Raw genomic sequence first — 22,912 nt, 5'->3', positions numbered from 1 at the left:
TTATGCGTAGTTCACACTACACAATTTTTGCCCTGATTTTCGCTCGCCGACTGGTCGCCGCTAGATTTGCCGGCTCAGAGGCAACTCGGTGTTCGCTCGTCGATCGAAACTCGGCTCTCGATCGCTATGTGTGAACTGTTTAACGACTCTATCCGAGCATCTCGCCGACTGAAAAGAGATATCTAGCATGCTAAATATCTGGTTATCAGTCGGGCGACTGGCAGGGGAGGAGTTGTAAAACGTGGGACCTTGACATAATATAGTTTCTATCAGAAACATTGCAAAAAATATTTATTAGCCTTCAACTCACTACAGAACAATCCATGCTGGTCAACTCGGATTCATTTATTTTTCCTCTTTGCTTTTACACTGCACATCAGCGCACATGACATGCATTTTTGGACGTGGTATCATTAAACCCCTCATCACTTCTCGCGTTTGTTTTCGTGACAAAACGTAGTTTGGGAGACCAGACAGACTCGCCTGAGATTCCTCCTGATGATAGATGGTATAGTGTGAAACCCCATATCGCCGATCAGTCGTGTAGTGTGAAATACACAACGACTGAAAACTCCAGAGTGCAAGAGATCCAGTAAATTCAGTGTTGAACAGAGATAAAAACTGAAGTTTAATTTCATAGAGTTAGTACACGCAAATGACACCCATTCGGTGGAACGGCCCAATAATTATTGTTTTCAATGGACTCCGTTCTCTCGTGGCATGTTTAGTGTCACACTTCGTATATTACGTCATGTGTTTGGTTTACGTAGATGCCTTTGGTTCGTACTGCGCTCACAACTAAAATGAATCCCACCAGCATTGGTTTAGAAATGGATCAAGACACCTTCTGCTCGAGTGCTCTCGGGCTGCTTATTTTACTCACACTAGAAAAGATGCGTCCACACTTGATGCAACGAACCAGACTAACTAACTAACGATCGCACCAGGGTTTGTTTTAATCAAACCAAACCTGACAAGTATAAACACAACCTTCAAAGATGAATTTTGAAGTCATGCGTCTGACAAAGGGCAGAAGCTTACAGATAAAAAAAAAAAAAAAAGGTTGATGTTGACCTCAGTTTGTGTCATTGTTTGTGTCCTGTGTTACTGTGTATGATTCTTGTCGGTCATTACAAGCATCCGATCTGAAAAGGTGTCAAAACTAATCCAATATCAAACAGTTTCAGACCAATATCAGCTATGATACAAATACTCAGTAGTGGATCGTGCATTCCTAATTAGAAGAGCAGAGCAGGCCAAGACTGAAGAAGCACTCAAATCTACCCAGCTCTTACAGCACCACTTAACAGTCACAGTAGTGATAATAAATTAAAAAATAAAAATATTTTAAAGATCCAGGATGTGTCCTGGGAAACTGGTTGGAAAATCTCAAATCACCAGGTATAATTACTACTTGCACAGGCTTGCAAGCTTGACATCACTGAGATGAATATCATCTATCCTGCCAGAGCCGCAACTGCCAGAACTTCACACAAAACATAAAATAGGTTGGATACCTCAAGTTTTGGCAAAGTTCACACATCAACACAAACCCTCTGCATTGAGCTAAAGTTCTCATACAAGATGAATGCACTGACATAAAGTGTAACAGTGGTAAAGGAACACAGTAGATTGCAATGAGAAGGTGCTCAACGTCCACATTTTCTTGACTAATCATCAAGCATGGCTTGGGTCTGATCACATCCTGTCCCTTGGCATTAACAAGGATCGTTTCCCTACACAATCACAGCCAGGCATTTCTCACAGCACTCCTCATTTTGAGGGACGAGCAGCTGACACAACGCAGCCCGCACACACAGCAGTGGCTCTTGCTGGGAGTTCACTTCAAAGCTTTGGTAGCCCTGACACACATTAAAATCCTCCAGGTCGAGCAGAAGCGCCACCACATCGCTAACAGATGCGAGGCGTCCCTGGTGGCGTTCGTACATAATATGAGTGGGAAGCAGTGGCTGGTTTTGCACGCTGATCTGGTAGAGGAAGTCCGACTCGATCTGTAGCACTGTGTCAGCCATGGGCGAGAGTTTGGAGCACTGGAAGAGCTGCAGGACAGGTCCTCTGGTCATCACACCCACCCAGTGTGCAGGGAGAGTTGTGCGACGCAGAGAGCTCAGCATCTCCAGAAGTCCTGAGTTCTGGCTTGAAACCTTCTCAGTACTGTCTGTCGGGCTGTGGCTCTGCATGCTCTGCTGTAAAAAAGCAACACACAAGCAGGGACTTGTTTTTGGTCAGCTGATTTAAAAAAAAATGCATGCAGTGACACAAAACAGATTACCTTGAGATTTAACAAAAAGGACAATACAGGAATATCAAGAATTACATTAAATTAGAAAATACAGGTATGTACCAGTGGCGATTTCTCTAAGACTGCAAGGGAAGCTCAGCTTCCCCTAAAATGTCCAAAATTAAATGGTCGAATATGTACAGGTGTGTTAACATTTCATTGACTACAAATGCGTTAGAACACGTATATCTCGAAGATGAGTTCGTTCAGAATCAGCTAATTATCACAAATCGACTCGATTTTCTTAACTTAACTCATACATTCCCGTAGCGTCAATGCATTTGCCCGCAGAAGCTGAGCGTCTCTTCACTTCTATGGGACTGCGTTGAGTTTTTTTTTTTTTATCCTCTGAAACTCGCCGGTCATTGGATAAATGCCTCAATTTTGTTCCTGCCCCCGGACGCTGAGCGTCTCTGGGGCTGAATGGGGCTGTGGGCGGGTCTGGACGCTGAGCTTCTGCAAGATGATTGGAGGATCAGTGGAAAGGCTGAATCCCGTTTTGATTGACAGCTCGTTTGAGTGCTACACCGTCACTTCTCAAACTCAAACTCAAAAGAAGCTTTATTGGCATGACAAATAGGGACATTCGTATTGCCAAAGCAATACACTTCATTAGTCACTTAATCACTAGGAGCTTCAGTCCCATCGCGGATTTTGCGAGTGAAGTCGAAAGACAAACTGCAACCCATTTCAGGCCATATTCTTGTAAAAGGAACAGAGGGCAGAATTTATGTGTAAATAAATTGACAAATTTTATGATGTAAGCCGACAATGAGCTTCCCCTCTTTGAAAGACCAGCAGCCGCCACTGGTATGTAGGTATGTAAAACTCTGATTCCGGTAGTGACAAATCATACAGCTCTGGATAATAAATGCACAAAATGTGTAGGTCAATAACCCCAGGAGACCCAAGCGATGATATCCCTGACAGAAAAAAAAAAGAAAATACGTTTTTAAAATTTTTTTGCTTTACTGAAAATTTTGGAAAATTCTTGCAAAAATGCAACGGTGGGTTATTGTCGATACAAAAATGTTGTATTTTGGATACAGTGATTACCTATTATAGTTAACATAAATAGATAACAATAATGTAATTTATAACAATTAGACAGAATATGAAATTATTTGTAAGTAACAGTAAAAAAACATGACATTTAATTTTTATTTCATATTCAATGTAAAAAAAAAATCCGTAATTGTATTTTATAATTCTAAAACTACTTGTGTGTGTTTTTTATGTATTAGAAGGATGGCATAGTATTTTTGCAAAGTAGTTCTCCAACAGGGACAGGAAATTAAAAAAAGTGAAACAGCTTTCCACCATTCATGTGCTTCTCATGTCCCTTACTCATGAAACTTAAAAAAGCAATTGTTGTGGTCATTGAAGGACAACCTAACATTACACTTAACGCATGCAGTAGTCGTACATCCATCATTGCAGTGATCACATCTGCCTCTTTTGTCCACCTTTATTGGCTAATGTCCCAAGCTATCCTTTTGGATGCCCGGGGGTGGGGGTGCGGTGGGGCATTCTGGCCATTTTGTTGGGGACACCTGAAACAGAGCCTATGTATCTGTGTATAGATCCAACAGATCAATATCACTCATGAATTGAATTAAAAATGTTTGTCCCATCGTGCAGTCTTCTCAACATGTGCACACACGCATGCATACACGCACACACACAACTGAAAATGTAATTTGAAAAGATTTGAGGACAAAAACATTTATAAGACAGTTATTATAGAATACTATAGAATACAGAATACTGTATAAGCTCAAATGTCCCTAAAACTAATATTATTGTCTGTAAAATAGTGTCATTCATTTGATATGAGTGTACTTTTCTGTAATTAAGTAATGTTGGTTTGATCATTTTTAAGCATAAATAGTTGTGACAATATTTATAAGAAATGTTGCAATTCTGCAACTGTGGGTCTCCTGGAGTCCTAAAGAGTATAAACTAGTTCTATCAAAATTTCTGTTGGCTTAATATTTACATTTATGACATTTAGTAAAATCTTTTATCCAAAGCAGCTTACAATTGTGTATGAATAGTCTATGACCTTACTAGTCCAGTACCTTAACCGCTAACCTACCTACTGACTTAAATGTTCTGCAAAGATTTCCTATATTTACGATAGGGCTGCATGATATTGGAAAAAACTGACATTTCGATTTTTTTTTTTCTGCAATATACAGTATATTGCGATATTACAAAAATTCAGGAATTTTCACCACATTATTAGTAATATTAATAATGGATGTATCTTACTCTAAATAAGGGGCTCATCTGTGAATAAGGGTGGTGTCTACAAGGGATACAAGAGATTACGGCAAGTTACATCTTTGTACTTGGTTGAAACTGAGCATTAAACTAAGAAAGCTTCAATATCACATGAGGGAATTAACATGATTGACAAAATGGGTCATTTAATATTTTATTTCACAATCCAAACCTCTTCAAGTAGTAAACATCATTAAAATAAAACATATAAATAAAAGAGCAGCTATACACAGATTCCCTGAGTGGTATACATAAGTACAACTTAAAATAAATGCAATTTGCTATAAAACGTAAAGCTATATTTAAATATAAAATCTCTCAGCCCGGTTGCGACGTTCTCACTTGTATGATCCTCTGGGAAAAATGCCGTTTGCAAACAGCGACTCTTCAGTTGGAAATCCTCATTAATAAAGTGGACGTTCAGACTTCCGTAGGGGTCCGTTGTCCGGCTGGACCACAAGTCTGTTGTAGCTGCATAATACTTCACTTGCGACAGCTCTGCTTCAACTTGTGCCTTGCATTTCTCGTATAACTCGGGGATGGCAACTTGAGAAAAATACGTGCGTGACGGTATTACATACCGCTTATCAAGCGACCGGATCATGTTTTTAAAACCCTCTTTGGTAACTGTGTTAACCGGCACCATGTCTTTCGCGAGGTGAAAAGTTATTGCATCTCTGATTTCTGTATGTCGTTTGGAACCTCTCTCATATGGTAAAACACTGGAAAAGACAAATCTTCACTTTCTGTCTTTTTCCCCTGTTGCTCGCTCATTTTCACTCTGTGCATCTAATACTGGAGTAAAATAAATGAAATCGGGCAGATAAAATCTGCCTCTGGTAGATATGTCATAGAAAATGAGAACAGTGTGAATTTTCGTTTTGTGTCAAGCAGCAAAAAAGTTGTAGCATGACGTATTTGATTTAATTTGTAGGGATGTCCCGATCACGTTTTTTTGTTCCCGATACCGATCCCGATGATTAATTTTGATCCCGATCCGATACCGATTCTCAAACCGATACTTGTATTTTCTAGATATTGGACTGGATAATACTGTTCACATAGTGCACACTTCAAGTACATTACAGTTATTCAAATTAATCCAATGTATATGTTTAACAACTAAATAGCTCTGCAGTGCTGAAGGGAAAAATGCTGCATCCAAGCTATTGCTTAATGTTTTTGTATTTTTACAAAATCAATCAAAATGAGTGAGATAATTAGTTTTACTTTAAACTTTACATTCAAAGAAAAAAAATGTTTAATGCAGTGATACACTAAAAATGAACAGAAATCTGTGTAGCAGTTTAACTTGAATATAAGAAAAAAAGTTACTTAAAAGCATTACAGTAAAACCTGAATACCAAAATAAAATGGAAAGGCTCTTTTGTTATGAAGGAAAGCCAGTTCTTAAAGTGCTTGTATTGTGACAATGGTTTGATGGACGTTTGTACACGAAGTGAGTGTGTTTTGACCCTTTAGGCCTTCCATAGAACATGAAATAGCGTGCTTGACTCAACTGTCGGCTATTCGGTACCGTAAGAGAAGAAGTTAATAAAGTGTTCTGCTCCCGACAATATGTGAATATACTGTGCATTTATTTCTTTATTAAACGAGTGCATCACTACGTTGTTTTGTAAACCGGTGTGATCCTTAACTCACACACACTCTCACACATGAACGCAGCTCTGCTCCCACCGCCTCGTGAAACGCTCACACTGCAGACGTTACACTTCACTGTTGGACTTGTTTTACTTTTCAATTTAAAGTATTTCCACACAGCGGACATGCTGACGTAACACAAAAGTTCGGGATTAAGATCGGGTTTAGTTAAGCCGATTCCGATCAATTAAAAAATGCCTTGATCGGATCGGGACATCCCTATTAATTTGCATTAAGTGACATCGCACGTCCTGCGATGTGACTATTGCGCATGCACACATCGCGATGACGATGCTGAAACGATATATCGTGCAGCCCTAATTTACGACATTAAGCGAACACTTTAGTCTGAATTGGCTAAATACAATTAAAGCAACTGAGGGTTAAGGACCTTTCTCAGGTGCCCAACCATAACAGTCTGTTGTCTGGACAGAATGTATCAACTTTATGTAGAGAATAAACTAAATATAAAACTGTACTAGGGGTGTCCAAACTTTTGCATATGACTAATGTAACAAGGTATACAATTAGTGCACTTATTTTAATTTAGCTCATAATATTGCTAAATATTGCTAAAATAAAAAATCGTCTTTGTACATTATAATTCAACGATTAAGGGAAAAAACTACTTATGTGAGATCCTCAAAAAAAACCGCTCGCCTCTTGGATCAACCACATGTGGCCGGCCACTGCGTGACCCACAAGTGTAGCTGTTGCTGAAACACTGGCACCACACTTCCAGGCTCCAACTTGCTCAAGTCACTCCGTTTACCCATATCTGGTAAATGTTGCCTCTTGCTGTGCAGTGCACACCTTATATGAGAGCCGATCACTTTATCAGTGATCATATGCCACCTGCCAGGTGTTCCTAATCCAGTGGTCATTCAGTGGAGATTCTAATAGTGAAAGTGATTTTAATGTTTACATGATGATTATTCTTCTGTAATAACTGACTACCCACCTCTTTGACTGGACTTATGTCAATGTGCACGACTGAAAACAATTTTTTCCTAATTAAGCTCTTTACCATATTATTAACAGGTTTAGGGATTATTAAGATTTTCTTCTTGTCCCATGTGCACACTACTACAAGGTTTTGCAAATTAATCCTAAATTCAAATTAAACCTAAATAACCAAACTTAAGCACAACTTGGACACATTATGAAAAGAGCCAATTCATTGAAAAAGACAATTATGCTTGGAAAAGCTGAAGGTAAAGGAGAAAGAAGATGGCTGGATGGATACAATTAGAGAAAGAATGAACAAGATAATAAAAGCTTGAAGACCTAAACAGAAGACAGGATGTTCTGGGGAAACACTATCCATATGATCACCAGGACTCTTATCAAGTTGACGACACTAATACCTTATAGGTATTTTTACATTCTTATGTACCACCCTAATAAAGTCAGGATTACAAACGTTTGTCTTACCTCTGGTGATGTATCCAGAGTCTGTGGTTCAAGCTGAGGTTCCGGTTCCTGATGTGCATCTGGAAGAATCTCTGGGGCTACCGTGTCCACCTCAACCAGTTCATATCCATTACTCCTTAGAAAATCACTGAGTCTCAGTGAGGCACCATTGCTGGTCAGGACCTCATTGATCTGCAGAGGGGGTGCTTTGTCTGGCACATCGCCCAATTGCAAAGGCACAGGAGTGTCTTGAATGACACTAAATTGTAGAGGTGCATGAGTGCCTGGCATGTCACTCAGCTGTAAGGATATGCCTGGTATGTTGCTCAGATGAAGGGGTGCATGAGTACCTGGCATGCCATTCAGCTGTTGAGCTGCATGCAAGGCTAGCATGTCACTCAGTCGTAGGGGTGGAGGATTGACTGAAACGTCATTCAGCTGTAGGTGTGTGGGGTTGACTGGAACGTCATTCAGCTGTAGGTGTGCGGGGTGGACTGGCATGCTGCAGGGCTGAATGGGAGCACCGTTACACATTGCTGAGCCCATTATCTGAGATTCCCCCACCAGACCTGGCACAGTGTATACCAACTCCTACACACAAAGACACAGAAATGTAGATAAATACAAACATTACAAAAAGAATGTCTAATTATTTACTTATTCATCTTTATTATTTACAGTTTTATCCTAGTTGGTCTGAAGCCTAGGGTACCAGTACAAAAATCCATTTCTTTATGCCATTCTATGGTAGATAAAAACACACAGTGAAAACCCAGATACGTAAAACTCAGAGGCAAGGATCTAACTCAGGTACCAATATCCTGGAGCGGTGCAGCACTCACACTACCTGATGTGCCGGGCAGCTAAACTATAGTAGTAAATATAATGCTATTAATAATACCAAAGTAACCAAGCAATTATTAATATCATAATCTTGTCTTAAAACTACATTTTCATACATACAAAATACTTGGTATGAGGCGCCCAGGTGGTGCAGTGGTATATTCCGCTAACACACCAGCAAATCTCGGCTCTGCTACCGGTTGGCTGGGTGCCATCTATCGGGCACAATTGGCAGTGCCTGCAGCAGACACAAATTGGCCACAGTGTCTGCTGGGTGGGGAAATGGCTGGACCAAGTGGGTGGGGTTTTCAAACGCCGTGCAAGGACCCTGGTAAGCAGACCACGGGCGCAAAGAAGCGGTCCGCTAGGACTGTGCATGCGTCGGAGGGCACTCCTCGAAAGCAATCATGTATCCACAGCAGCGAAAGACAAATTGACTACGCTACATCGTCCTATCAAAATTAATTAATTTTACATAAGAAGGTATAGTAGATTTGCATCTATACCCTCTTGAGACCCTGCGGTCACATATGAGGACATTACATTTTGGCTTTGTTATGCCTTATTCCTTGACCTGCTAAACTTAGACCGATTGTCCCCATTAGTGGACACTTTTGTCTGCCATCTAGTGGTAGCAAAAGTACTAGAAAACTAATAAAGTTTGTTTCTTTATTAAGATTTTAACATTATGTTTTACACTTTGGTTACATTCATGACAGAAACGGTAGTTACTCATTACACAAGATTCAGGTTATATCAAACACAGTCATGGACAATTCAGTGTCTCCAATTCACCTCACTTGCATGTCTTTGGACTGTGGGAGGAAACCAGAGCACCCGGGGGAAACCCACACGACAACATGCAAACTCCACAGAGAAAGGACCCGGACCGCCCCATCTGGGGATCGAACCCAGGACCTTCTTGCTGTGACAGTGTGCGACAGTGCTACCCACTGAGCCACCGTGCCGCCCAACTAATAAGGTTAAAAACAAAAGGAATAGAAAAAATGCATTGAAAAAAATCAAAGCTCGGGTCTCAGGAGGATACAGACTCCTTACACAAAACATGCCAAGTGTGCCATTACAACAGCTGAACGAATGGTCTTAAATGCTCAGGAAACTCTTAGCTGCATTTTAAGCAACTGTTTGCTGCACCATTTATGAACAATAACACAATAATAAAGTCAGATTAAAGTTACGACTACTAAACATTAGCCCACTCACGCTTAAGCTGTATATATCAATAAAATGATCACAAACAACTGTCATTGCAATTTGTCTAACCGCAACCTAGTCCTTTAAATGAAGCAGATCCTTCCAGATACAGTTATGTACACAAGCTGTCTTAATGAGCAGAATGATAAAAACATTGCTGAGTGGCATAAATGTATAGTTAACTCATTTGAAATGCTTGTATAAATATAGATCACTTTTAAAAAAAGATGTCTGCAGAAGTTCAGAAAATATGTATTTTATATTAGCTGGGCTCTAATGTCAGGCAACATCAGTATAAATGTGCTTACGTGGCTGTGAGGAAACTGCCTGGATTCCACCATCACTGGTTGATGATGACGACTTTCAAACACATCTGCATTAGTGACATTCTAAACCAGAGAGACAACAAGACAGCAACACGACAAACAACACAGTAAATAGCTGTGGCTAAGTGGCTCAGATACTCCGTCCAAAGTGTGCACTGTAAATAGATTGTTAGGGACCTGTGGTGCAGACCTCAAAAGCATGAGGATGAGTACCATTTAGGGTAGCAATAAAATAAAACCATCTAAGTCCTGTAACTGAGGCTTCCGTATCTACTTATCAAGTAAAAGTAAAAAAAATACAATAATTTCCTTCGGGATGAATAAAGTATCTATCAATTTGATCTATCTCTCTCTCGCTCTCTCAAAAAACTTGTAGTATGTATTTTTTATTGCCTAGGCTCCAATGTTTGGCAACGTCAGTGTAAATGTGCTTACGTGGCTGTGAGGAAACAGCCTGGATTCCACCATCACTGGTTGATGATGACGACTTTCAAACACGTCTGCATTAGTGCCATTCTAAACCAGAGAGACAACAAGACAGCAACACGACAAACAATACAGTAAATAGCCGTGGCTAATAAAACCGTCTAATTCCTGTAACTGAGGCTTCCGTGTAAGAGTAAAAAAATACTATCTATCTATCTATCTATCTATCTATCTATCTATCTATCTATCTATCTATCTATCTATCTATCTATCTATCTATCTATCTATCTATCTATCTATCTATCTATCTATCTATCTATCTATCTATCTATCCTATCCTATCCTATCCATCCATCCATCTATCCATCTATCCATCCATCTATCCATCCATCCATCCATCCATCCATCCATCCATCCATCATCTATCTATCATATATCCATCCATCCATCCATCCATCCACCCATCCATCCATCCATCTATCCATCCATCCATCTATCCATCCATCCATCCATCCATCCATCCATCCATCCATCCATCATCTATCTATCATATATCCATCCATCCATCCATCCATCCACCCATCCATCCATCCATCTATCCATCCATCCATCCATCCATCTATCCATCCATCTATCCATCTATCCATCCATCTATCCATCTATCTATCCATCCATCCATCCATCCATCCATCCATCCATCCATCCATCATCTATCATATATCCATCTATCCATCCATCATCTATCATATATCCATCCATCCATCCATCCATCCACCCATCTATCCATCCATCCATCCATCCATCCATCCATCATCTATCTATCATATATCCATCCATCCATCCATCCATCCATCCATCCATCCATCCATCCATCCATCTATCTATATCTAAAAAAAACGTAGCAGTATTTATATTGGCTGGGCTCTAATGTCAGGCAACGTCAATGTAAATGTGCTTACGTGGCTGTGAGGAAACTGCCTGGATTCCACCATCACTGGCTGATGATGACGACTTCCAAACACGTCTGCATTAGTGCCATTCTAAACCAGAGAGACAACAAGACAGCAACACAACAAACAATACAGTAAATAGCTGTGGCTAAGTTTTGCTGTGGAACAAACTCAACAGGCTACACAGATGCTCCGTCCAAAGTGTGCACTTTAAATAGATTGTTAAGGACTTATGGTGCAGACCTCAAAAGCATGAGGATGAGTACCATTTAGGGTAGCAATGAAACAAAACCGTCTGAGTCCTGTAACTGAGGTTTCCTTGTCTACTTAGCAAGTAAGAGTAAAACAAATACAATCATGTGCTTACGTGGCTGTGAGGAAACTGCCTGGATTCCACCATCACTGGCTGATGATGATGACTTTCAAACACGTCTGCATTAGTGCCATTCTAAACCAGAGAGACAACAAGACAGCAACACGACAAACAATACAGTAAATAGCCGTGGCTATTGGCTGTGGCACAAACTCAACAGGCTACACAGATTCTTTGTACAAAGTGTGCAATTTAAATAGATTGTTAAGGACTTATGGTGCAGACCTCAAAAGCATGAGGATGGGTAGCAATGAAATTAAACCACCTAATTCCTGTACCTGCTTGTTTCCTCTGTGCCACTACCAAGAACTAAATGATTCAATTTGAGTCTTACATGTCTATTTAGCAAGTAAGAGTAAAAATGATAAAATAATTTCCTTTGGGATAAATAAAGTATCCATCTGTCTATCTATCCATCCATTCATCCATCTATCTCTCTCTCTAAAAAACTAGTAGCAGTATTTATATTGGCTGGGCTCTGATGTCTGGCAACGTCAATTTAAATGTGCTTACATGGCTGTGAAAAAACTGCCTAAATTCCACCATCACTGGCTGATGACGACTTTCAAACACGTCTGCATTAGTGCCATTCTAAACCAGAGAGACAACAAGACAGAAAACTCAGATAGAAACAATCTGTTCAGTGCAGTAGAACACTGCAAAAGGTTTCTGACACATAGAGCATTTTCTACAGTATTGAAACATATCACTGATCAGCCATAACAATAAAACCACCTCCTTGTTTCTACACTCACTGTCCATTTTATCAGCTCCACTTACCATATAGAAGCACTTTGTAGTTCCACAATTACTGACTGTAGTCCATCTGTTTATCTACATACTTTTTCAGCCTGCTTTCACCCTGTTCCTTAATGGTCAGGACCCCCACTGGACCACCACAGAGAAGGTATTATTTGGGTGGTGGATCATTCTCAGCACTGCAGTGACACTGACATGGTGGTGGTGTGTTAGTGTGTGTTGTGCTGGTATGAGTGGATAAGACACAGCAGCGCTGCTGGAGTTTTTAAATACTGTGTCCACTCACTGTCCATTTTATTAGACACGCCTACCTAGTCGGTCCACCTTGTAGATGTAAAGTCAGAGACGATCGCTCATCTATTGCTGCCGTTTGAGTTGGTCATTTTCTAGACCTTCATCAGTGGTCACAGGACGCTGCCCATGGGGCACTGTTGGCTGGATATCTTTGTTTGGTCGACTATTCTCAGTCCAGCAGTGACAGTGAGGTGTTTAAAACCTCCATCAGCATTGCTGTGTCCACTCATACCAGCACAACACACACTAACACACCACCACCATGTCAGTGTGGTCCTGATCATTGAAGAACAGCATGAAAGGGGGCTAACAAAGCATGAAGAGAAACAGATGGACTACAGTCAGTAATTGTAGAACTACAAAGTGCTTCTATATGGTAAGTGGAGCTGATAAAATGAACAGTGAGTGTAGAAATAAGGAGGTGGTTTTAATGTTATGGTTGATCGGTGTATGTCCTTTACAAGGGTATGTTCATTTTTTTTCTTTTTAGGTTTTACATTTTTATGGCTTGCAAGTTGGTTTACTAGATTATTAGCTAGCAAGCAAGAACTTTGATGGAATCAAACTGATATAGACTGTAGCGAACTAAACAGTTTATCAACTTCCACCTACAGAAACCCTAAAGGTAATTTTTAATTATTCATTATTTATCATGTGACACAGCAAACATTTTAAAATACAGTCGAATCCGGTTAATCGGACCACATCGGGACGCGATCGTTTTGGTCCTAATAACCGGCTGGTCCGATTACACGAACATGTCCTATGTTACAAGGAATTATAGTGGAATGATAGCTTTCTCGTGTAGACTTTAATCGTGATTGACAGGAGGGAATTCCTTGCACGTGTTGCCGGACACTCTTGTTTACGCTTGACTTCATTTCGCCGAAAAGCGGAGATGCAGATGGATCCAATAACCACGCTGCTGGCTACTGGGTGCTTCGTTGTGGGAAAGAAAGTGGTGGGCGTGTTCACCTCCCGCTGGTTTTGCTCTTGTCAACACAACTTTTCGGATTTCCTGACCTTTGATAAAAGCATAAATTCTCCCGGGGAGCCCAGGAATCCTCCCATATCTCGCTGACCCGCTTTGCATCCGCTCTAAGCGGCGACTTGTGGCTTCTTTTTCTTATTCGCTCTCACGTTCTTTGGTCCGATTAAACGGAATTTTGGTCCAAATAAGCGAATAACATTACACGTACATAATAGGATTTGTTTCGGTACTTTAGGATTCGGTCCGAATAAGCGGCTGGTCCGATTAACCGGTGGTCCAATTAACCGGATTCGACTGTACTTTAAGTTGTTTTTACCCATTTTAGAACCAGTTAGCAGTGATTTATGACACATGACACTAAAACACTGAACTTGAATCTGACTCAGCAGCTCAACTTGCAATTTATATTTTCAGGGTCACTAGCAGGAATGAAATTACACATTTTCTCTACTTTCTGTAAAACAGCACTTCATACATTTCTAACCAAACATTACATTCTTTAAATAATTTTTAAACGAGTCTGTGGATGAATGCTTAGCTATTGTTAAAGGATCCTGCATTAAATTAAGTGTAATGGTGTAGCTGCTGTTCCTTCTTTAGCTTCTTATGTGTTGGTGTGTCCACTACTTACAATGGTAAGCCACATACTGAACACAACACTGCCTTATACTGAAGATATTACAACATCAAACAATACGGTGACATTTACTTTAAGGCTTTATACAAATGCTTTCAAAGGCTGAGCATTAGGAATGGGGGTCATTAAACGATGTGACTTTTTAACTGTGTGACTTCCACTTTAAATTTAAACAGGTGGGGTCATTGTTTAAGAATGAGTAAGCCAGGTGCATGGCTGGCACAGCAGTCTTTTACGCCAGTCCACAATGGCATCCCCACCTAGATTTGAGTTTCAGTGGTGCAAAATTAGGGTTGCAACTGAGTAATCGCCACTGATGGTGTTGATGCTAAAACTAAGCACAATATAATAGTAATATACAACCCCAAATCAAAAAAAGTTGGGACGGCATGGAAAAAGCAAATAATAAAAAAAAAACAGAGTTTCTTACATTTACTTTGACTTTTATTTAATTGCAGACAAGATGAACCTAAGATATTTCATGTTTTATCTGGAATGCTGATTCATCTGACCACAATACACGTTTCCACTGTGTGATGGTCCATCCTAGATGCCTCTGAGCCCCAAGAAGTCGAAGCCACTTCTGGACATGAACATAAGGCTTCTTTTTTGCACAGTAAAGTTTTAAGTGGCGTTTGTTTTTGTAACTCTGTAGTGGAGTGCTTGACAAAGGTTTGCCAAAGTAATCCCTCACCCATGTGGTTATAGCAGCTATTGTTGAGTGGCGGTTCTTGATGCAGTGCCATCTAAGGGATTGAAGATTACAGGCGTTCAGCTTAAGTTTGTGCCCTTGGCCTTTACGCACTGAAATTCCTCCTGATTCCTTGAATGGTTTAATGATATTATGCACTGTAGAGGGAGAAATATGCAAATCCATTCCGATCTTTCTTTGAGGTACATTGTTTTTAAACATTTCAATCATTTTCTCACACATTTGTTGACAAACTGGAGATTCTCTAAACATCTTTGCTCATTAAAGACTCAGCCTTTCCTGGATGCTGCTTTTGTACCAAACCATGATTACAATCACCTGTTTAAAATTGCCTCAGTCCCAACTTTTATTGGAATGTGTTGCAGGCCTGAAATGCAGGAATGAAGGTTTATTAATAAATGAAATAAAGTTGAGCAGATAATATATGAAATATCTCAGGTTCATCCTGTCTGCAATCAAATAAAAGTCAAAGTAAATGTAAGGAACACTGCATTTTGATTTTATTTGCATTTTCCATACTGTCCCAACCTTTTCTGATTTGGGGTTGTAGTAGTAGAGGTTATTTTATGACTCTTTAAATTATAACACATTAAATGAGATTTACCGCTGGTATTAATGAAAAAACAACACAGTATATAGCTAAAAGGTTAGTTCTTTTGCGACACAAACACAACAGGCTACACAGATGCTCTGTCCAATGTTTGCACCTTAAAAACCTTGTTAAGGACCTAATGGTGCAGCCCTCAAAAGCATGTAATAGGATGTAAAACCATTTAGGGTAGTAATGAGATAATACTGTCTAATTCCTGTAGTTGCTTCTTTCCTCTGTTCCACCACCAAGAACTATATGATTCAAAGTAAATAAAAAAGGCCAGAGATAAAGACAGAAAAGTGCTTTTTTTATATCTCTGGCTGTCTAGTGCAGAAAAGAATGCTGGTTATTTGCAGCTTATGGCATCACTTGTTCACTTAGCAAGTAAGAGTAAAAAACTGATACCAATTTCCCCCTCTACATAAATACAAAGCAGTTTTAAAAACTGTGCATCTGCAGCAATTGTCGAAGCTTCTAAGAGAAATGTATTTTAAATATGAGTCTAACCTGAATGTAGCTGCTGGAGTAGAGTTCCTCAGACTCGTAAAAACCATTGCTGTTATAATCATCTGCTATATATGAGTCCTGAAAAAAAGAACAGTGATTAATTCAAATGTAATCATTTTACCATTTAATGAAAAGAGAAAGAGAGACATATTACACTTTTTTAATAGTGTGCTTTTAATACTTACATTAAATATCTCTATCTTTCTTTTGTTTACTTGGTAACTTTAAAATGAAACTACATTAAACAGCACGGGGTGTTAAGCACCTTACTAAGGTGTAATCCCGCACCCACAATATTACAGAATGAACCCAACTGCAGAACAATACCACAAAACACTGAAATAATAAATAAATATTTAAGACATTTAACAGATGCTTTTAACCAAAGTGACTTACAACTGTGACCCTGTACATTCCAAGGATTGAGGGTCAAAATAGGGGCTTGAATTTGTGACCTTCTGATTACTAGTCCTGTACCTTAAGCACTAAGATACTCCTGTTCTTAATACTTAAGAACAAGGTTATAAAACTAGTAGCGTGCTTGTCTGGCACAGAGGTCTAATGCACTAGCATTCCACAGCTGAGATTCAAGTTCAAATCTCAGATGTGCCACTGGCCTGGCTAAACGTCCAACAGACACATTTGGCAGTGTTTGTATGGGAAGTTAAATAAGGGATTCTCCTGTCTGCTGCTGCGTAAAAGCCATCCCCGTGATTGGCTGAGGTGGCGACTGGAAGGTGGGGAGATTAAGGCAAGGATTAGTGTGTCTCTTAGTCTGTGAAAAGCTCTGTGCGAGGCTTCACCGCTGACTGGTGTATAAGAAGTGGCCATTTCGTACTGTGTATTTGTCAGAGGATGTGTGAAAGTAATCAGCCCCACTGGTGCTAGAGGTAGGGGATTGTGACTGTAATATAGAACTGGAAATGACTACACTGGGACGTGCAGTATTTAGACGGCCAGTGATAGCTCAGTGGTTAAGGTACTGGACTAGTAAACAGAAGGTTGCCGGTTCAAGCCCCGCCACCACCAAGTTGCCACTGTTGGGTCCTTGAGCAAGGCCCTTAACCCTCAATTGCTCATTGTGTAAGTCGCTTTGGATAAAAGCGTCTGCTAAATGCTGAAAATGTAAATGTAAATGTAAAAACCCATCTTTTCCAACTGGCTTTTGAGTGACCCAGAACTGTGCCACATGCATAGCGTTTTCATATTTGTAATGTGTATTCTTATTTGTATGTATTTTTTCTCTCTTTATTTTTTATTGTACAGTGCCCTTGGGTGACATGAAAGGCGCTTTTCAAATGAAATTTTATTATTATTATTATTACCAGTCCAGAGACAATTCACTCTTTGCAATGTGAACACCAAGGAACATGGAACACAAAGGAACAAACTTATGGCATCTAAACACTCATCCAAGAAATCAGACAGTGGAGCTCAGAAAATCAGTACTGTGCTGTCAAAACACCTACTTGCCACTGCAACAGCGACTCCTGCTCCTACATACCTTATCCTCCTTACGACAACTGCTAGTGGTTATACAATGGTGTGGGGAATGTTTGATTATTGCTGACCATGTGCATCTGACCATAATTAACCATCTTATTATGGCTACTTATAGCATGAAATTGTGCCCTGTCAGAAAGCACAAGTAATTTCACTTATTTTATAAGAAGTATAAGTTTGGTGTACTTGAATTGCCTCATCAGCCACCATAACAAAATTCAGTTGGGGATGTTCCAGATTTGCAGCAAGAATGTGCAGCTCAGATGGCAAATCTGCAGCAATTACATAATGGACCAGAATTTTAAATGTTTAAACACCTTTTTTTAAACATCACCAAACCTCTATGAGATCTTAAAATAAAAAATAATTTAGAGCGAAATCAATTTGGTTCTATGATAGCATTTCAAAACATGTGCACTCCCTTTTGAAATGTAAAGAGTAACATTTTTCATATTATTATTATTTCTATACACTGATCAGCCATAACATTAAAACAACCTCCTTGTTTCTACACTCACTGTCCATTTTATCAGCTCCACTTTGTAGTTCTACAATTACTGACTGTAGTTCATCTGTTTCTCTACATACCTTTTTAGCCTGCTTTCACTCTGTTTTTCAATGGTCAGGACCCCCACAGGTATTATTTAGGTGGTGGATCATTCTCAGCACTGCAGTGACACTGACATGGTGGTGGTGTGTTAGTGTGTGTTGTGCTGGTATGAGTGGATCAGACACAGCAGCGCTGCTGGAGTTTTTAAATACCGTGTCCACTCTATTAGACACTCCTACCTAGTTGGTCCACCTTGTAGATGTAAAGTCAGAGACGATCGCTCATCTATTGCTGCTGTTTGAGTTGGTCATCTTCTAGACCTTCATCAGTGCTCACAGGACGCTGCCCACGGGGCGCTGTTGGCTGGATATATATATATTTTTTTTTTTTTGGTGGACTATTCTCAGTCTAGCAGGGACAGTGAGGTGTTTAAAAACTCCATCAGTGCTGCTGTGTCTGATCCACTCATACCAGCACAACACACACTAACACACCACCACCATGTCAGTGTCACTGCAGTGCTGAGAATCATCCACCACCTAAATAATACCTGCACTGTGGTGGTCCTGGGAGAATCCTGACCATTAAAGAACAGCATGAAAGGGGGCTAACAAAGCATGCAGAGAAACAGATGGACTACAGTCAGTAATTGTAGAACTACAAAGTGCTTCTATATGGTAAGTGGAGCTGATAAAATGGACAGTGAGTGCAGAAACAAGGAGGTGGTTTTAATGTTATGGCTGATCGGTGTATGTTGCCCAGCCCTACAGCCTTTTAAAATTTTACCACAGGGACTGACAGTTAAGTGAACATAAACTTAACAAAAACACACTTATTAAATTTAAACCATCAAAATCCATCCTTTATGTGTTCATGTATAAACAAAAAAGTTGGAATCACCTGGACCAGGTCACCTGTTCCTCCATCTTCAAAAATAGGCTCTATCACATCGTCGTACTTCACTCGTCTAAGAGAACGTCCCCATTTCCTCCTCCTGCTCCTCTGTCCTCTCTTGCCAGGACGCCAGACCTCTTCATCCTTGTCATTTTGGTCCTCATTTAGACTGACATTTCTGTTCCACAGTCGATGTTTCAGTTTCCTTCTTGCCAAAGACCTGCTACGCTTTCGAGAATTCTGGTCATCTTTTTCTGCTTCCATCAAGGCAGCACGTTTGGTGAAATAAACTGACCCTATCTAAAGAAACAGGGAACAAATGGATGTAAAATTGATCCGTTCGTTCAGCACATTTTATTCAATGATTTATTAGGAGTTTAATGATACACCAAAATCACTGTTTGATTTGACATTAGCTCATGATTATACTGCATTAAATTTAAAGTAAGAAAAAATACAACATGCATTTTTCTTATCTGTTAACACAAAAGAAAAAGACAAAAAGGAGAAAAGAAGCACTGCAATTACAAATACCAGATCTATAAGCACTTGATGCACTCTCTGACTTTAATATGGCTGTGACACAATTAGCCATGCAACTTAAATGCTAGAGCAAATGTCCACAATAAATGTAAAGGCTCATACCACACCGACAAGACATAACATTATGACCACTAACAGGTAAAGTGAATAACACTGATTATCTCTTCATCATGGCACCTGTTAGTGGGTGGGATATATTAGGCAGTAAGTGAACATTTTATCCTCAAAGTTGATGTGTTAGAAGCAGAAAAAAATGGCAAGCGTGAGGATTTGAGCGAGTTTGACAAGGACCTAATTGTGTTGGCTAGACGACTGGGTCAGAGCATCTCCAAAACTGCAGCTCTTGTGGGGGGTTCCCGGGCTGCAGTGGTCAGTATCTATCAAAAGTGGTCCAAGGAAGAAACAGTGGTAAACCGGCAACAGGGTCATGGGCAGCCAAGGCTCATTGATGCACGTGGGGAGCAAAGATTGGCCCTTTCAGCAGGATAATGCGCCCTGCCACAAAGCAAAAAAGGTTCAGTTTGAGGTGTTGACCTCCAAATTCCCCAGATCTCAATCCAATCGAGCATCTGTGGGATGTGCTGGACAAACGAGTCAAATCCATAGAGGTCCCTCCTCACAACTTACAGGAGTTAAAGGATATGCTGCTAACATTTTGGTGCCAGATACCACAGCACACCTTTAGGGATCAAGTGGAGTCCATGCCATGAGGGGTCAGGGCTGTTTTGGCAGCAAAAGGGGGACCAACACAATATTAGGAGGTGGTCATAATGTTATGCCTCATTGGTGTATATTTAGTGCACAGCTGCAGAAAATAAGAAAATACACTGCTCAAACATTAAGGGAACACTTAATCATCACAGTATAACACCAAGTCAGCATACACGATTGTGAATCAATTTTACCTGCTTTGGTGCAAAAGAAAGTGAGAACAGGTGCATCTGAACTGCAAGACAACTCTGCAGGTGGTGGCCACAGACAATTACTCCCTCACTATACTTTCTGGCTAATTCTTTTCTAGTTTTGTGTTTTCCTAGTGTCCTTGTCACTACTGGTAGCATGAGGCGGTAGCTGTTGCCCATTCAGGTTGCACAGGTAGTTTAGTTCCTCCAATGTAGCACATCTACACGTGTAATTGCAAGAAGGTTTGTTGTGTGGGCAGTTCCTGGATAAGGAAGACACTGGTGTCACTGACTGGCCCTCACTTTCCTAAGACCTGAATCCAATGGAGATCCTCTGGGACATTACGTATAGGTTGCGCCACAGACTGTCCAGGATGAGATCCAGGTCTGTGACGAGGATCAGAGGCCTGTATACAGGCACGTGAAGGCTATGCACACTACTGAGTCACATTATGAGTTGTGATGAAATTCATGAAAATCAGATCAGTCTACTGATTTTAAATTTAGGTCTTGATTTCCATTAACTGTTGTTATGTCATTTTGTTCTCAACAGTAAAGATTTTTAACTAGAAGCTTTCATTTATCCAGATTTGATGTGTAATTTAAGTGCTTCCACTTATTTAATTTGAGCAGTGTATTTGAAATATTGCCTGTGCTCATATACAATCTATATACAAAGTGTCCTCAGGTGTCCGAAATGCATTTGTAATACTCCAAAACAGAAAAAGTTGGGACAGTAAGGAAAATGCAAATGAAATAAAAATGCAGTGTTCCTTAGATTTACTTTTAATTGATTGCAGACAGTTTAAACCTGTGATATTTCATTTTTTGTCTGGTCAACTTCATTTCATTTATTAATAAACATCCATTCCTGCATTTCAGGCCTGCAACACATTCCAAAAAAGTTGGAATGGGGACAATTTAGGGCTAGTAATGAGGTGAAAAAACTAAATAATGATGTGATTCCAAACAGCTGATTGTAATCATGGTTTGGTACAAAAGCAGCATCCAGGAAAGTTTTTGATGAGCAAAGATGATCAGAGGATCTCCAGTTTGTCAACAAATGTGTGAGAAAACTATTGAAATGTTTAAAATGCATATTTCTCCCTCTACAGTGCATAATATTATCACGATTCAAGGAATCGGGAGGAATTTTAATGCGTAAAGGCCAAGGGCTGAACGCCCATGATCTTCGATCCCTCAGACGGCACTGCATCAAGAACCACCACTCAACAATAGCTGATATAACCACATGGGTGAGGGATTACTTTGGCAAACCTTTGTCAATCACTACAATACAGACTTTTTCTTTGGAAAAAATGGACACTGTGTCCTCTGGACCAAAGGCAAAAAGGACCATCCAGACAAGTCCAAAAGTCAGGGTCATTTAAGTCAAAACATCTTTTAAGTGTGGTGAAAAGGAATGGCAACATTACAAAAAGTGGTAAATGCTTTACTGTCCCAACTTTTTTGAAATGTGCTGCAGGCCTGAAATGCAAGAATGGATGTTTATTAATAAATGAAATGAAGTTTACCAAACAAAACTTCTCAGGTTCATCCTGTCTGCAATTTATAGTCAAAGTAAATGTAAGAAACTGTTGTTTTTTTATTTGCATTTTCCATGCTGTCCCAACTTTTTCTGGTTTGGGATTTGAATAATACACAGACTTGAGATTTCATGACACATAAGATCATAACTTTTCTACAATGCATAGTTAAAATTTAACAGAGCAAGAATTCCTATAAAAATGTGTAAATATCCATGTACAGTAATGCAACAAATAATTTGAATATATTGACAGATTTTTAAGTTTTTTGTTTGTATTTTCCCCCTTTTCTACCTACCTGGTCATTTTAAATTCACCTGTTGCACAGGCACAGTCAACAAGGCAGGACAGATGTTTGATAGTGTAGCCAATATTCAAACAGTGGTGGTTGGTTAGCACATTAGACTGCTCCGCCAACTAAGCACCCCATTGGCTAATATTCTGAACACAATCAAACACAAACTTGAACTCGGCGGAAAACATCTTTTACCTGAAGACGAGACCGAACCTGGCACTGGCGAAATCGACATTTCTGCCTTAGCTTGTTCGGGCCCCCATTTTTGGTCTTGTCGAGGCAGAAATCGCATTTCCTGCAGTCATGCTCACGAAGACAGGCCTTACACCGACCACACATCCGTCGCTTGCGCTTCCTTGGTCCATACTTCAATCAAGGAACAAGAGAAGA

The 22,912-nt window shown here is 39.9% G+C and overlaps 1 protein-coding gene across 4 annotated transcripts in view; it reads right to left on the bottom strand.

Annotated features, from left to right (window-relative positions):
- Positions 1 to 937: 937 nt before the first annotated feature.
- Positions 938 to 22,912, bottom strand: part of mbd1a (methyl-CpG binding domain protein 1a) — a 69,918-nt gene continuing 47,943 nt past the window's right edge. For 2 of the 4 annotated variants that reach the window (XM_062999212.1, XM_062999214.1), the window contains exons 12-21: positions 22,718 to 22,888; positions 19,242 to 19,535; positions 16,289 to 16,366; positions 12,310 to 12,387; positions 11,791 to 11,871; positions 11,433 to 11,513; positions 10,483 to 10,563; positions 10,030 to 10,110; positions 7,685 to 8,254; positions 938 to 2,207 (exon numbers count right to left, since the gene is read on the bottom strand). In XM_062999212.1, coding sequence (XP_062855282.1) covers positions 1,737 to 2,207; positions 7,685 to 8,254; positions 10,030 to 10,110; positions 10,483 to 10,563; positions 11,433 to 11,513; positions 11,791 to 11,871; positions 12,310 to 12,387; positions 16,289 to 16,366; positions 19,242 to 19,535; positions 22,718 to 22,888 — 1,986 coding nt within the window. In that variant the 3' untranslated portion in view covers positions 938 to 1,736. Of the gene's footprint in view, positions 2,208 to 4,766; positions 5,384 to 7,684; positions 8,255 to 10,029; positions 10,111 to 10,482; positions 10,564 to 11,432; positions 11,514 to 11,790; positions 11,872 to 12,309; positions 12,388 to 16,288; positions 16,367 to 19,241; positions 19,536 to 22,717; positions 22,889 to 22,912 lie in introns of those variants that run through there. The other 2 variants (XM_062999213.1, XM_062999215.1) reach the window with 2 other exon arrangements.

The sequence above is a fragment of the Trichomycterus rosablanca genome, chromosome 7 (assembly GCF_030014385.1).
Source record: "Trichomycterus rosablanca isolate fTriRos1 chromosome 7, fTriRos1.hap1, whole genome shotgun sequence".
NCBI classification, from domain to species: domain Eukaryota; kingdom Metazoa; phylum Chordata; class Actinopteri; order Siluriformes; family Trichomycteridae; genus Trichomycterus; species Trichomycterus rosablanca.
Note: the sequence above shows the minus strand (reverse complement) of the source record. Positions and strands in the feature narration are given on the sequence as shown.